Source organism: Halichoerus grypus, chromosome 12, assembly GCF_964656455.1.
Source record: "Halichoerus grypus chromosome 12, mHalGry1.hap1.1, whole genome shotgun sequence".
Taxonomy (NCBI): domain Eukaryota; kingdom Metazoa; phylum Chordata; class Mammalia; order Carnivora; family Phocidae; genus Halichoerus; species Halichoerus grypus.
In genome coordinates, this window is record NC_135723.1 from 90,708,257 (window position 1) to 90,725,348 (window position 17,092).

Genomic DNA, 17,092 nt, shown 5'->3' on the forward strand with positions numbered 1-17,092 from the left:
TCCCCAATCTTGCCACCATCTCTTTTGGCCCTTGACATGACCACTGGCTCTCATTCACCCCTCTAGCTTGTCCGATGGGCATTCCTAGCACCTCCACCCCCAATCCAATCACCACCCTTTCTTTCCACCTAAACCACGGATCAGCTACCCTACTGGTCTAAGATGACTGCTGTCTCTTTTCTGCACCCAGGGAGGACTTATATGTTTTTGCTGCCAGATTTCAACGGCCCTGGTTTATAAAATGTTGGACTTCAACAATCGGTGGTTCAAGAAGCTGTGAATATCTTAATGACTCAAATGAAAGAAACTTTATCACTTCCTAGTAGTTCACTAACCTCAAAGTTTCTAGTCAAACTTAAAAATTAGCAGTCTGAGACCTGGAACATCCATCTGATGTCATCCTTTACATCTCTGAGACCCTAAACAACTAGGTCTCAGGGTCCTATCTGTAACAAGTTCCTATCTTGTCTACCTCCCAGGGTCATCACGAAAGTTAAAATGAACAACACTGATGCACACTGTCAATACTTAAGTGATATGCAAACAGAAGGGAACATGCAAAACACCTGCTGGAAACTTCCTCCCTGGGAGATGGGAATGGGACGTTGTCCTCACCTCTGGATTCATGGAACTCCAGTGTGACGTGGGCATCAAATCCAAGGCTGAAGTAATTATTGAAAACATTCAGAGGAAGCTGCAATGAGGAACAAAGTAGAGGTGAAGTGGTGCGTAACCAGGCAGAAAGAGTAAAATGAAGCCTAACACCAGAAACCTTCTCTCGGGCAGTCCCTGGGAAAGAGATAAGTCACAACCCAAGGCAGAAGGTATTTGCAGAGAAGGAACAGGGGATTTTTGAATTCATTAGTTAAAGCTCAAATCAAATAACACTCCCAAGAATTTTAAGTAGTATAGGAAACAAGTGATGCAAATACAAATTATTAAATGGGAAGTATTCTTGTGGATATTAAAAAGAGAGCCCAATTAAGCTGAGGGAAGCACATGCCCAAAAGTTACAAAGAATGACTCACTAAGCAAACTTAGAAAGTCAATTCGAATGGAAGGATCATGTGTAAGCTAATCAGTGAATATACCTTTTGAGAATTTATGTCCAGCATATTAATATTGCAATTTCAAATGAGTAACATTTAATATGTTTACCCTTCCATTTTTTAAAATATATTTTTGACATAAGTCATAAGCAATAGGGCAGAGGGAAATATTCAGCTACCCCTGATCTACAGGGAAAAAAAATATATATGCGTGTATACATATTTGTCAGTATTACTCAAATTTCGATTTAGTCTATGAGACCTTGTATCTTTAATATGACCGTGAAATATGTAGACACAGATGCGGGTACACACACAAGCCTTCCTAGAGTCCTCTGGGTCCCTGGCTGTTACCACCGCAAGCTTAGTAAAGGAGAGGACTATGCAACCTAAAATCCTTCATCAGAACTGCAAAACTCATGTGCTTTTAAGGCTTCAATGTTAGAACAATGAGAAAAGCACATGGAAAATGCTAGAAAGGAAATTGTGGCTCTTCCATTTTCCCTTCTGCAACTCAGAGTGGAAGGTAAATGTTAAACTAAATAGAGAAGCAATTTCATCTCAGCTTGGATAATGTTTCCAGATAATTATCAGGCTTAGCCTCCAGATAGAAATCTACTTCTCTTCTGTTAGAAGTGTTTAACCCTCAAGATCTCAAAAGTAGGTTTATTACAGGGTTTCATATGCACCTTGACTAGTAAGATTTTGTTTGACTAGAGTGAGGACCTCATCCCATTAAGAGATAAATGAAATGAGAGGGAGAGTAACAGAGAGATGTTAATACAGAAAAAAAGAAAACGGATGGCCTTGGTTTCCAATGGAAATAAAGAATGAACCCTCCATGGAGGCCCTGAGTCAGAGCTTATCATAAATTCGGAGGTCAAATCAGCCCCCTTTAGAAATGTTTACAATTGACTGGAGAACAGGCGAGAAACTAAACACAGAACAATGCCAAAATCATGTCTCATTCTCCTGGCTTCATACTTGAGAATGTCCAGTTCTTGCACTTTAACAAAATACCAAGCCTTAGTAATGACAGCAAGGGTTGGTGATCTTGCCAAAAGCACAGATATGTTCATCCCTACCATTTATGTTTTCTTGGCTACAAATCTAACCCATGTCTTAGCATTCACTGATAGCTTTAGGAGAACATCTGGTCACCATCCCCTAAATAATATCACAATTTAGTCTGTTACTAAGTTCTTATTCATATTTTCCAGGAAAAATTGCCCAATTTCCTACACATCTCCTCAAAAATCTAATTTTTCAAAGCCCTTTAATTATCTGGATTAATGTTCCCTGGCTGTACCAAGGAGTCTTTCCATTTCTTAAGCTGTTGGGAAGAGATTTAAATAGAGATTTCTACTGAGGGCCTAAGCATTCTAAGTTTGGTGGGGAAAGGACCTTAAAATTTCCATACGGTATAATTCTTTTCACTTTGACTATATCCTACCCAGTTTCTGTAGGTCGAACACATCACAAAGAAGTATATCCCACGATGATACCTGTGGTTTCAAACAACACTATGACATTATAAACGCAAATCTACTGAGCACTCATGATAGCTCACAGAAACCTTGTGATTTCTGGATTATTGTTTAGGGGGAAAAATGTGAAGACAAGATAAAACATGTTTTAACCTATTTTAGCCAAATAATAAACTTGAATGTTTATCATAATTGGTCAGGATCATGGTGCTAATGAATAACTGGTTTTGGTTTGGTTTAATAGGATATCTGGTTCTATTTATTTTAAAGTGAAAATGCCCATGACAATGTTGGCTCAATCAATGGCATAATCCAATAAAGCAGGGATGCTATTTATTATTTTTTTAAAGATTTTATTTATTTATTTGACACACAGAGAGAGAGAGAGAGAGAGAGGGAACACAAGCAGGGGCAGAGGGAGAGGGAGAAGCAGGCTTCCTGCGGAGCAGGGAGCCTGATGTGGGGCTCGATCCCAGGACTCTGGGATCATGACCCGAGCTGAAAGCAGACGCTCAATGACTGAGCCATCCAGGCACCCGGGGATGCCATTTAAAGTATGGATCCAGGGCCTTAACCCTGCATTTACGTGATCAGAATCAATGGGGACTGGGCCCCATAATCTGCACGTGAATGTTCTTATGCACGCAAAACTTTGAAAACACTATCACAGAAGAAAAGTGGAAAGTAATATGCAGGAAATGGCTACTTGGCAACCTGTCAGATTTATCTGAAATTGAGACCAGAACTTAGAACCAAATATTCTGCTGAGGCACTGCACTAATGTATGTATAATTGGTCTCTTGATTTGTCTTGGGTGGAAATGAAAGCTCAATCACTGAAGGAAAAATACTAAGTCAAAATATTTATTTAGACATCTTCAAGTCCCAACCCAGTGATGAAACTGACTTAGTTAACACTTCCTACACATAAGAGATATTTAGTAGGAGACTACAAATCTCAGGAGGTTATCTTTCTATCGAAAGACCATATGCCTAATGCTTCAGAACATCCGTAGTTTTCACCTTCTCATGGGTTATGAGTTTGCAATGCTTGAAAGATTAGAAAATGAATACATTCTTTCTGGTGTGGAAGTTGAGGATGGAGAACAGCTCCCTGAGCTCTGGAAGCAGGTAGGAAGTCTGTGGGGCAGAATCACGGAGTAGTGTTACGCTCATAGGCCTAGTAGCCATGAACTCAAACATCATCCTGTGATCTCATAGGAAGCAATCAGCATGATTCTCCAGCCAGGATTGTATTTCCTGTGGCTCAGGTACATGCTCCAGGCTTCCCTTCTGCAGAAGAAAGAACTCTCTCACCTTACAGACGCCATCTTCAAGTTCTTCTGGAGGCAAGTCTGGGTTTCTTTCCACATGGAGGTTCCAGCGATCTAGCTGTACAATTGTCCCATCTTCCACTTGGCAAAGGATCTTAGAGACAGGTTCATCAGTGTAGCCCTAAGGAATCAAAGAATATATGCATTGCTGCCTGGAGCAGTGAACAGATTAACTAAAGGCATTTCATGCAAGCAAGAGCCCTTTTGCTATAGCTCTCTATTCATTTTGCAATTAGCAAGGCTGGGCAAGTAGACCGGTTTCCTTGCAGTACTTGGAATCTAAGACAACAGTCCCAGGTATTGTGCATAGAAATACTGCTCTAACTGGTTTGAGGTGAGGAGTCATTTTCGCCAGCACCAAGAACCAACAGTCACTGGTAGGCATTTGAGGGCCATGCTGGAGGGTCGCTTCTGTCAAAATGAAAACAGGACTCCCCAGGCCTCCTACTAGAGGAATCTGAGAGATACACAGAACAAGTGTATATAGAAGAGGAGGAAAAGAATCATGGTGGCAGAGGATAGACAACTTTTTCTATTAACCTTCCACCTCATTCACCTCTCCTAACCTTGTAGAGGGACACCACTGAGGCAAGTCTGTCTGAGGTGCTGCCCTACTAGGCAACCACTTACTCCTCGAGTGTGTGTTATTGGCAGCATGATTATTAAGGATAGTCAAGTCACTGATGTGGATGAGAGGAGTCAACAGTGATAAACATATTTACATGAAGCAACTAATGTATTATCATTTCCACTATGCCCACTTGAAAAAATAAAAAAGACCTGTAGGAGGTTAATTCACCCAATACCGAATGAATATCTGCTAATATCCGAAGATAATTATCACCCAAGGGAGGTTAATTCACACAAAGGTCAAATTAATATCTGCTAATAGCTGAAGATAATTTTCATGGAGCCCAGCCCAATCTCTCCTATGAATAGATAAAAAGCTGGTGGGGCTGCATATGTTAGCAAATTGTGCCTTCTTACTATCTTAACACTGTAAAAAAAAATTAATAAAATGGCTGGTTAGTGACAGGTAAACTTCTTCCACTAATCTTGCCTAAAGTTGGCTCTCTGGTGGAAAGGACAGCTGGCTACCTGAATAACACAGCCATGATGACACCAACCAGAAAAACAAAATGCTCCAGAAAAGCCATAACTCCCCCGAAGTAAGGATTATAATCTGAACCAGATTTGCTATTCTGGCCAGGGGCTAAGGGTCAAAATCAATTCAGGTCTTTACATGAAGACCTGAGACCAACCCACCCAACTGCCTCTCAATGGATACCTCAAGAAGCCCCAGGCCTATATACTAACCCCCATTTTTATACCACACTTTCTTCTCTAGATGATTCTAAGTTTAAACTGAAAAAGGTCCCAGATGAAATCATGATGCATGGGCACCCTGATCCTCAATTCTAACTTATTCTTTGGACAACAGTAGCATATTGCCCTTCCATCAGAACATCTGTGGGTTCGAGGCTCCTTCTGCCTGACGGCCCGGGCAGCCCCTGAGAGCAGTTCTTACCCCTCCCCAGTTGAGAGTTCGAGCCAGGTCGTTCCCAGTCCCCAGAGGAAGGACCCCGACGGGAGGCTGAGGGCTCAGCTGCAGTTCATCCAGAATAGAAAGGATCCAGCCCACCTACAGACATTTCGGGGGCCAGAAGAGATATAAGAAAGATAGGTAAGTGACAAAGACAACCTGAGAGAAGAAAGCTTTAAAAAGCAAATGAAATGGTTTGATTTTTCTTTAAAACATGTATGTTTTAATCTAGCGGCCAGGAAACAGACCACTTATCTGAAGTGGTTTCAAAATGGCAAGTCTCTTCCGGGGAGCACTGTTTTGTATATGCTGTCATGTAAGCAAAACTAGACCCACTCATCTGTATGTTTAACTTGAGATCTACCTTAAAATTTAGAACAGTTTAAAATTTTTAGGGAGGTTTATAACATAGGCACTAGAGACAATATAAGACTCAGAATCAGACTGAATTTCAATTCTGGCTCATATTGGCTACATAATCTTAATTAACCTCACTGAGATTTATTTACCTGATTTTCAAAATGGAGATAATGCCTACCTCACAAGATTGTTTACAGATTAAATTAAAATGTATATAAAGCCCTTGACATAGTCCCTGTAAGCACTCATTAAATGGTTCCCCTCCAAAGCATCATCACAGAAATTAGTAGCATTTTCCTAAATATCCCTATATTCTTCTTAATGAAACATTAAGAAAACATAATTATGGATGGTCCTAGTACTTATTATAAGTTTAGGCAGAAAATAGATACTTATATACTAGAATCATATTCCCACTTAATCTTTTTCTAAGATAAATAATACTTTAGGTTTGGTCTTGTAACTATTTAGAATAATTACACCAAACTTGGAAATAGCAAAAAGAAACTTGCATATCCTCACAATGTCAGACTAAAGTAGTGTTTCACAGGCCTAAGAACTTTATGACTGCAGGTTAACAGGAAGATTTCTATCCTGTGGAGATACAAATGTCGACAATAGAAGAGTATGTTAAAGGTTTGGTTTTATTCCCCCATAAGGCGATAAACCAATTATGTCTCAAATATAGAAAAATTATTTTGGTATAAACTACATAATCCTTTTCCTCTATTTCTCCAATAAATCGACTTTATCATCTTGCTGGCTCCTTCATTAAAGAGCTAAATAAATTTGACATGCATTTATTCTATATTTGTATGAGTCCTATTTAAAATCTTTTTTTAAAGTGTACTTTAACAGTACATTTATTGAACACTACTACATATAAAACACAGAACTAAGCAACTGAAATAAGATGAATGAGCTGGGCTAAGATGTAAGGTAGATGGCTGCTCTCAAGGAGCTTACAGTGAACAAAGAGAGGGATATACCACTGCTTTCTAGGTGCTGATCCCTGAGCAAAGTTCTGTAATTATGTTATTAAGGTTCAAAACAATTCTGTAAGGTAGGAATAATTCTCCTCTCCATTTTATCGGTAAGGAAGCCAAAACTTGGAAGATTCAACGACCTCCTTAATATCCTATCACTTACGCAGTACAGCCGCCATTCAAAGTCACGGATGCCAAACACCAAGGCTAACCTCTTAGCCATTCTGGTGCAGGGAGCCTTTAAATAAAGACCTAAATCCCAGTCTGGATATTGCCTGATCATGCTGGAGACAGCAGTATGTACTTTTGGAATCTTTGGAGTGCTGGAGAAACCTTAGAAATTGCTCAGTCAAATTCAGTTAATTTGCATATTTATTAACTTAGGTGCAAAGAGGTCATGAAATTTTCTCAAGACTAAATAACGAGGAGTGTCAGTGTCAGAATTATATCGGGTCCCTTGATTCCATTTAAAGATTCCATCCTTTCTCCACCACAGTATTTCTTCCCAGGATGTAAAACTTGCCCGTGCATGAAGAAGCCTAAAATTGCTTCTAGAAAGGCATACCACCATGGTCACCCAATACGATGAACTAAAACTCCAGATCTAAAGAAGTATCCAGAAGTCCCTCCACCCCCTCAAACTGGACAAGTCACTCCTAGACGACTCCTTAGATTCTGACCCCACGTGTTCTTAGTTTTTACAGATGGTATTAACAAGGCTTGCTGTTGAAGTGTAGGTCAGATGCTAAAGAGTTCTGATGCCTTTGTTAGCCCTGTGCTGCTAAAAACACAAACTGCACACAGAAGTAGATCCCCTCTAATAAACTATGACAAGACATGAAAACTCAGCAACCCCAGCAATCAGGGATCACCGACTACAGATGCAAACAGCCCTGTGTAGACCCAGAGACCCTTGGAGACACAATGGAACTCAGTGGAAATGGAATCCAACACCTCCTATAAAGAAGGCAGTCTCTTTAGAACTTCTCCGAGAGATGAACACTCAGTCTCCCCCTTACGAATTGTACTCACAAGTCAGTCTACTTTCTTTCAGGTGGATTTAAATTAGAAATTTTTTTCTTATGCTCAGGTGAAACAGGTCTCTCTTTTCCTGGTAAAGATAATGCCATGTGTTCACATTTCCAATACCCACTGCACTCTAGGCACAATGATAGGAAAAATAAATCTTCAGGGACCAGAAGCAAACCAAACACAAAATGGCAAGCCGATAAAGCCAGGAGTTCAGCTTCCGTCTGATAATAGGGAATAAAAGGTCACACCTCCCGGCAGGAGGCCACGTATGAACGAGGCTCCCTGTTGGCCAGTAGGAGAGAAGCTGGAAAAGAGCATGAAGAAGCCCTGCCCGAGGCCATAGCCCAAAGACAGTGGAGAGCCACTGAAGCTGGAAGGAGGAAGCCTCTTGGTGGGCCCACCTTCCCAACTGGCTCACTTACAGACCTCCAACATGGGACATCTCCTCAGGATGGGTGCCTGAGTCACCTACAGAGAACCCGCTCGAGTCACAGAGTCCTGGAAACCATGCAAACGACGAGGAAGGAATAATGAAAGGAGGGAGACAAAGTAAAGGGAAAGACAAAACACAACAAAATAACTTCCTCCGAAGAGAAGCCTGCAAAGAAATCTTCCAAATCGCAGGATTAGTCCACAGTGCATGAAATACAAATACGTTTCAAACGACTGAAATGAGTGTCCTGTAACTCCCATGAATTGATGAGGTATCTTCCAATAATCCTTCAATCGGTATAACAGCCTTCATTTAAACCTTCTGAAGGGGTTCCTGTTTTCTCAAAGAAAGTGACCAAGAATCCATGTGATCCTGTGCCATGGTTCCTCAGAAAGGCAGGAGCCCTCAGGACACGTGGACTTCTCACCCTCTCTCTTTCTCTCACACTTCGCCTAAGCAGAAAAGGAAAATGTATAACTGATTTGAATGAAAGGACCTTCCCCTTTCTTAGCAATTGATTTAAGAACCGCATAAATATATTCTACCTTCTTTTTCCAGTGGCCAAATATACCATTTTTCCCTGAATACAATCAGGTAGGTTTAGTATTTCATCATCACGTAACCCTGGACTCATCAGATGTCACCTGCCTTTCATAACCAAGATGTGTCGTGAAATTCTCTCAAATGCCATCAGTGTTAGACTAATAATAGTTCTTTGGCAGAGGTGGGTCTGTATCTTTGCTTTGCACCATCCTTAAGAGTTTTTCTCATCCAAGAGCTATATGACTCAACACCAGCGTCCTCCGAAGGCAACAGAAGGTAGGGCTGAAGAGGGAAACGGAGCCCATCACACACTGGCTAGGCAAGTTTAAGTAAGCCACTCAATCTCTCCAAGTTCCCAAGACTCTTAGGGTTATGTTATCAGTTAAATGACATGTAGACATGACTTAGCATATGCCCCACAACAGGAAATGCTTAATTAACATTAGCTGCTATGATTAAGCTTTATTTTTCTTCCTCTTCACTTCCTCTATGAAGGTCCAGTTTCCAAGAAGCAAAATGCCCTCTTCCTGTCTCTCCACTTAAAGCTGAACCTCAGGGTCACAAATCAATGCCACCTTCGACTGCCATCAATCACAAAGTCTTCCAGAGACTATCCAAAACAGAAAAGCCAAGCTGTACTGAAGCAGAAAAGCACTACAAAGAAAGAGAGAGAATGTAAACAAATACATCTACAAAAGCAGGAGACGTAAAAGATCTTGAGTAATAACCTATATCTGTCCTTATAAAAGCAAAACTAATATAAAATATCTTCAGGCCCAAGGCTGTTACTGGGGCCTCTCCCTTACCAGGAACCCGTTCCTTTGGGAAGTCCGGGCTTCCGGCTCATGGCAGGGATTGTGTTTGCTGGGCTTTCACATTTACCCAAATCATCTCCACCAGCTCATCCAGCACTCCTTCAGTTAAATGTAATTAATTGCAAAACACAGCACTTGGCATTTTTTCCACCACAACTGAAGAAAACGGTCCAGACTGGGTGAAATCATTTCCCAGTTTGCAGCGTTCCTTTCTGCCTTTGTGTTAGGAAGAGCAGGCCTGCCAGATCTGTAAGGCCAGGCTCCAGGGCTCTGTGCCTGAGCCAAGCAGCCTGGCCGATGAGTGCCACCCCCAGCTGGTGAGTGCTGCCACCACCTGTCCACCTGTCCGTGGGGCACCCTAGCCATCACCCAATGTTTGCCCGGTGCGTGCTGAGCAGTAGTTTCATTCTGCAATGTACTAACATTAGAGGCGGCGGAGGGGCGGGAAGAGCAGTGAATTGACACTTTCTTTGAACAGACCAGGTATACGTTGCATCGCCTTATATGCTGGCAAAAAGTGAAGGGTGGGCATATTGAGAAACCAAAAGGAAACAAGGCTCACATTTCTGAACTGAAAGATCATCAAGATAGCATTTAATGCCTGGGTGTCCCTTTCGAATGTGTACACTACAATTCTTCCTTTTGATACTTTATGTTTGCACTTCATAGCTTACAAGTCACTGTGTGTTAAAAGAAATGTTTAAAGTCAGCCCTAAAGACATCAAGATAGAAGGTGAGGGAGATGGGGGCGGGTAGAGAGATTGAGATAAGCTGAGGCTTTGGGAGGAAAGGGGCTTGGAATGATGTGCTTGCCACTGTCAGTTAAAGGGAAATACCACTTTCTTCCCTGCGGTGGCTGTAGTAAGTCAGGGCACGGAGGTGTCTACTGTTTGGGGTGCATCCTCACCTAGGGAAGCCAAGTGATCAAGAAATAAGCATGAAGTGGATGGCCAAGTAGTTTAATTCCAGGCCTTTGGATAGATGTTAACATGGTCAAAGGATGACCAGCAGATCCAGCCCAGTTACCAAGGTCAGGAGCCAGATAGGTCGGGATCACATTACACCTTGAGAAGCCATCAGGAGGGGAGGGTATGTGTGCCTCTGGGGTCTCGGTTCACATGCCCTTCGATATTTAAGCAGGCGGATGGCTATGGGGAGCTGGACAGGTAGAGATGTGGCCACAGAAGGGAAAGAGTATACAATCGCCACATGACCAAAAAGCAACTAGTTTATAAACATGAAGGTCTGAGATCATTCTTTTTTTTTTTTACAACGACTATCATCACTGATTTTTTTTTTTTAAGATTTTATTTATTTATTTGACAGAGAGAGACACAGTGAGAAAGGGAACACAAGCATGGGGAGTGGGAGAGGGAGAAGCTGGCTTCCTGCTGAGCAGGGAACCCGATGCGGGGCTCGATCCCAGGACCCTGGGATCATGACCTGAGCCAAAGGCAGACGCTTAACGGCTGAGCCACCCAGGCTCCTCAGGTCTGAGATCGTTCTTGAATGAGGGGAGTTTTCTTTCAGCCTAGAGATCAAAGGTGAGACAAGCCCATCCAATACCCGCAACCACGTGACCACCTTAGGACGGTGCTAACCAGTTCCAAAGAGACCACACCTGCACTGTCCACTGAAGCATCCACTGGCCACAGGCGGTGATTGAGCGCTGGAATGTGTCTAATACAAACTGGAGATGATGGAAGTAGAAATATACGCCGGATTTTGAAGACAGCACACATTGAACACAAACTATCTCATTAGTGATTTTTCTATGATCGCATGTTGAAATGGCAAATGTATCCCTTTGCAGACTTAGAAGGTCTCAAAGGAGGGTTAGAAACCTGCTCCAGGTGCAGTGCTAAGAGATGGGTTATTTAAAAGTGCAAGGAGGCAGAGCGACACAGAACTAGCAGTGAAGCCAAAGAACTCGTTTCCAAATTGACGCAAGACATCTATACATGAAATAATACTTTGTGCGCAAACTAATGCCGTTAAGGGTTAATATATCCTCCTCCTAATCAGTCAAAAAAAAAAAAAAAAATCCATTCCTGATTCTCCCTGGGACCTTGTCACTATACTGACAGAATTCTGACAGCTTCTACGGTGATGGATATGCTCCCCGAGTAAAGGCTAAATGCCTTACGTCAAATGTATACCTGACACGCTCAGGAATTATTCTTCACTTGCCTCAAGCCAGCAAGCTTTCTTCATAAATCCATCAGGACGCCTCGCCTTTATAGAAACTCTGCCCCTACTCAAAAGTAAAAGTTTCATATTCTAAACTAATCAGACTAAAAATATCAATCACTTACCTAGAGAAACATTTCATAAACTCCAGGCCTCTTTCACAACACATCCATTTTAACCAAGTAAAGTAAAATAAAATAAAACCTGGTTTCATATAAGGTACAAGATAAGCCAAGTGTTGGTTCTGAATGATTAAACTACAGAGGTTACCATGGAGAAAATAATTAGTACAAAAGTATGCACCAACCCTCGGGTAAATCTACTACTTTCCTTAGGAGCATGCAAGGGACCCGAGTATAAATGTCAAGTGCATTCGTAAGTTATGTGGAAGGATGTGAAAACCGAAGCCAGGAACATAGATACGGTCCCCAGGAGGAAAAACTACCTAGAACATAAAAGAAGAGTAATATCTAGCCTTGCAGAGTACCTATTAATTATGGTATATTTAAAGAAAGGAGGCTAGAAAAGACAGGCTAAGTAGGAGAACTAGGTAGTCTTCATGTCAAAAAGGTGTTATTAATGGCACCAGGGCGTATTCACAGATATCCAACGCTGTAATTGGGTCTGGTCTTTAGGATTCATTAGCCATCTACCAAGTGTCACTTGCTTGTCATTCTGGTTTTGTCCCAGACATGCTACTGAGATGGTTTTCTTGAAAACCACTAGTTACCTCCTAGTCTCCAAAATCAACGATAATTCTCCAGTCTCTCCTTCAGGATATAACCACTGCGTCTTTCTTGAAACTCCTTTGTATTTTGTTTTGTTTTTTTTTTCTTGACAGAATAGACTATGAGTGGTCCTTTCTACCTCGATCTTTTCATTTTTCTTTGGAACCTTGGCCTGGATTCCCTAACGGCCGCTGTGTCACGAGTGTCTGGACTCGACTCTCTTCTCTTCGTCCTTCAGGCTTTAAAACCCCAGGTTTCCAAATACTTCTCTAGTTGCAGAGAATGCCTCAAAACCACATAACCTGGAACGTGCGTTCTACACATTCCCAGTGAGAAGAGGAAAGGAAGACGAAAGGAGAAGCGAGAGCGAGCTGCCAGGAGGCTCCAGGAGGATGCGAGAAATTTGGAAGGGGTGGCACTCAGTCAGTGGTGAAGCCCAAGATGTAAAGATGGAATGGGAAGTGGACATGGGTTTGAGGTCACGGTCACTTCGGTTGAGCCATGAAGAAAGGCTAAGAACTATGAATTCAGGACAACAGGCATAGCCTCAACTTCTCTGCTATCACTGTGATTGAGAGAAGGAGAAAAGATGGGAGCAAATGCTGAAGTCATATAGAAAGATAAGGAGATCCTAAAATAAGGAAAAGAACTGTAGTAAAGGGTCACAATAAGTTTATATTTTAAGATAACTAACCTGGGGACAGCTGAGCTAAGAACACTCTGTGTGTGTATATGTATGTTACACATAATAAATATACTAATATATATTTAATATACTTATATATACAAATATATATACATATATATACATATACATATATATGTATATATATATATATACACACACACACACACATACTATATACTAAATACAAATATATTCCCAGAGGATTTGTTTGGATATAATTCTACTAAAAAAGTTGGGAAAATTCCAAACCAGCCTATCCTAGAACACTTCAACTGATTGAACTTTAATTAGTATTGTGGCAGAAAATATTCCATGGTCAAATAGTTTTGGAAAACACTGGGTCAAATAAAGTGAAACAGGTTTGGCTTCTCAGCTGTAAAATTGTATAATGAATTTTATAAGCTAATAATGTGCATTGTGAATCTTGACAAAGGTAAACACTATTTTCCCAACTGAAAAATGTTTTCATCTTCAGGGAGTATCTTAAAGGACCAGTGGAAACACTGTTCTGTTTTTTTTCAGTTGCATTTATTGGTATATAATGTATATCCAATGCTGCATTAAGTGCTATGAGAGGTAGTTAAAAGATTTTGTTGCTACCTTCAAGAATAAAACATTCTAATTAGGGAGATTAGAGAAAAGCCAAAGAGGGTTCATAATAAAAATTCTAGGTCCTGTGAGAGCGGACTCCAAATACAGAAGAAAAAGACACTGGGCAGCAGAGTCTAAATGTCATGGTTCTCAGTTCTCTGCCTTTGCTAAATATACCAACATAAGTAGAGGGCAAATGGAGAAACAGATGAGACAAATAGAGGAAAATATACCCATAATATTAAACTTCAGCACAATTCCATCTTTTCTTCAAAAATGAATACAAAGGAAACCAATCAATGATCTTTAAGGTAAACCACTGCCAGTATTCTAAGTTTTATCTCCTCTCATAAAAGAACAAATGCAGTAATTTTGTCCATATACTTCTCCTTAATGACTATGACCAATTATTAAGAACCAAAAGAAATAAGTTATTTTTTAAATTAAGAACTTAGTCATCTATAACCTTCATTCTAATGATCTGACTCCCTTCTTACCTTGTAGAACAGGAAGGGCTAACAGTAAAGCTGAGGGAGCAGAACATAATTTAAGAATCCAGGAGATAATAACAACATCTCTTCTAAGCCTTTATGGGCTATGATTCTCATAGACAGAGACCTAGGTCTTAGGGGACTGGAAAGAGGTGAGGTGGGAATGAATAAAGAGAACTGTCATACAGAGAGCAAAAGAAAGATGGAAGAAATAAGGGAGAGAGCTTGATTCTATCTCGAGGACCTACCGTTCCATCCCCACCACAGGCCAGAATTCGCAGATTTGGTACTTTCCTATACAACTCAAGCCTGTAGAGGAAAAAGAACATGAAGTAAACAAAAGAGCTCATCACTGGCCATCGCAGAGAGAAAACATGAGCAAAAGAGGAGGAGGGGATGTCCACTGGAGAAAATGTATAATCATGAGGATAATGATGTCATCAAAACTAGTTACCAAGTTATCACAAGGGGATGGATCCCAACAACTGGATCAGAGGTTGGCAGCAAAAATCATTTTTAAATGGCTGACATTGGAATGGGATTTCAGGATGTCCCAGAGTTTTATTTCCCATAATCCCTATTAATGCATCAACTCACATGGTTTTCCTAATTAGTTCCGACTTTCTTTTCTTTTCCCATCATACTCCTTCCTCCTTTCTCAAAGAAAATCCTCATTAACTGGTAGTCACTAGTCATTATATGTCTCCTCCTTATTTTTTGTCAGCTTTTCCTGGATTTGCTTTTCAAACTTATACTTTCCACTCTTAATCCCAGTAAACCTTTTCCGAGAGACAGGGTGGCGGGAGGATGCCCACAGCATTACCACACACTTACAATTCTAGTTCTCTCTCCACTCATTCACTAACACTCGAACCAAATTTATACTCTTCAGCCCAAAGAGGGAAGATTTACTGATTTTTCTTTATTTAAAATTTGTCTGCTTAAAATTAGATCATTTTTCATGCTGGCTCTTGATAAAACACAACTAACTATAGCACCCCTGCTAAAACATTTCCTTAAGTGAAACTGTCAATGTCTCTGTTCTAAAAAATATCATCTTCCAAATCAAGTTATTTTTTTTTCTGGCAACATCTCCTATCTGGCCACATTCTTTAGGATGACCTATGAAGGCTCTGCCTAAAGTCTAACCAAAGTGATAAGATTTTAAGAAAAGCATCTGAAAGGGCAAAAGCCAGGGTAGCAGATTTGCCTTAGTCCATCCAAATACTGAAAAGAAAAATAGAGAAGTTTTATAGCGAACTCTAGTGGTGAAGAAGTTCATAGATTAAAAGAATGATGGCAGAAATTAATTTTTATATTTAATGTTCTCCTGAATGCTTTAAATATATGATTTATTAATATCATATAGGAATATTATTTCTCTAGAAATGATCTGAGCTGGTTACTTTGCCTCTGATATTGTTACTTATTTAAAAATAATTAGTATCCCTTAAGTTCTGTTTATCCAATGACATCCAAACTATATTAATACATGGGTTTTAAAAAGGGAATCCCACAGTAGCAGAAATAGTCCTGCTCTTTTCCACCACATACAGGACCACTGCCACCAAAGGGAAGATACAGGATACATGTCACCTACGTCTAAACTTTATTTTCAGCACTTCTAACAAAAACAGAATGAAACTTCTGAGAACTTCAGAAAAAGGGATTGAGCAGGAATTAAAATGTCCTCCCATTCTGGTGTGGAATCCATAGGCATAATCAATTAATCTGTCTCAAATGGACACAGGTGCACACACAAACCTCTTATTCAAATACACGAACACATTCATAAACAAATATGGCCACTCTCCAAAGATACACTTACATTCTCACTAATGTACATCTCCCAAGTTGTACATGCATAAGTAGAAAAAGGACAAATCCTTTCTCAGTGCAGACTTGTAAATAATCTACAGTTGCATGCACATGAACAGCAAACACACAAGAAATAGGCCCTGAGTTAACAACTGTGTAGCTAGTTTGGAAGGGAATTAGCCCAAAGAAGAGTCAGAGGAGAAACGGCAGATGAAGGTTTAAGGGAGGTGACTACAGTTGAGAAAGTCAATGAGGGATGGTCAGAAAATACTTCACAAGGTAATCTAATAATGAAGCTTGACTTCACAGCAGAAGTCCTTCTTGCTTGCCTAAACCAGTGTGGACCACGGGGGGTTATTTGCAGACTTACGCATCTTTGGGCCCTTCCTGAGAAAGATCAAACACCTGCCGTGGATTCAGGTACCACATGAACATCTGCAGGACTTTGGTTCCCTGTAAGAAAAAAAAAATTTAAAAAGACAATAGAGATTTCCAAATATTTGCTGCTCATTGAAAAAATAAAAACAAATCCTCTTATCTAAAATATCACCTAATTATAAATAGCATGAAGTAGTAGTTAAAATCATGGGCTTTGGCCACTGATACACAGGTTGAATGTCCAGAGGAGGCTTTTGTCCAACCTGCGTAACTCTGGCCAAGTTCTCCAATTTCAGTAAGCCCAACTTCCTTCTCTTTAATGTGGAGATAAGAATGCCTCATTCACAGACTTGTTGCAAGAATTATATGCAATCACATTTGAGGAGCACGTCACAGTGCTTGGCATGCAATTAAGTGCTTACTGAACAGTATTTACAGGTTTTATGATCACTCAACATAAAAACCCATGTAGGGAAGTTATTAGTCAGTCCACGTCATTTAACATTAATTTTAACTTCACTGTGAAGATTACTGTTATCTTTGCATAATATGAAGATAGACGGTATGTGCTAAGTGTGATTTTACTGAAATAATTTCTCTTAACTGAAGCAAAAGTCTCACAGGCTC

The 17,092-nt window shown here is 40.4% G+C and overlaps 2 protein-coding genes across 11 annotated transcripts in view; both read right to left on the reverse strand.

The window, feature by feature from the left end:
- Nucleotides 1-17,092, reverse strand: part of PTN (pleiotrophin) — a 486,673-nt gene that overhangs the window by 306,043 nt on the left and 163,538 nt on the right. The gene's annotated exons all lie outside the window — the stretch shown is intronic.
- The window catches only part of DGKI (diacylglycerol kinase iota), a 419,644-nt gene that overhangs the window by 175,832 nt on the left and 226,720 nt on the right, over nucleotides 1-17,092 (reverse strand). For all 10 annotated transcript variants that reach the window (XM_078059602.1, XM_078059609.1, XM_078059607.1 and 7 more), the window contains 5 exons: nucleotides 16,458-16,540; nucleotides 14,518-14,578; nucleotides 5,398-5,511; nucleotides 3,853-3,990; nucleotides 616-694 (listed from right to left, as the gene is read on the reverse strand). In XM_078059602.1, the coding sequence (XP_077915728.1) occupies nucleotides 616-694; nucleotides 3,853-3,990; nucleotides 5,398-5,511; nucleotides 14,518-14,578; nucleotides 16,458-16,540 (475 nt within the window). The remainder of the gene's footprint in view (nucleotides 1-615; nucleotides 695-3,852; nucleotides 3,991-5,397; nucleotides 5,512-14,517; nucleotides 14,579-16,457; nucleotides 16,541-17,092) is intronic.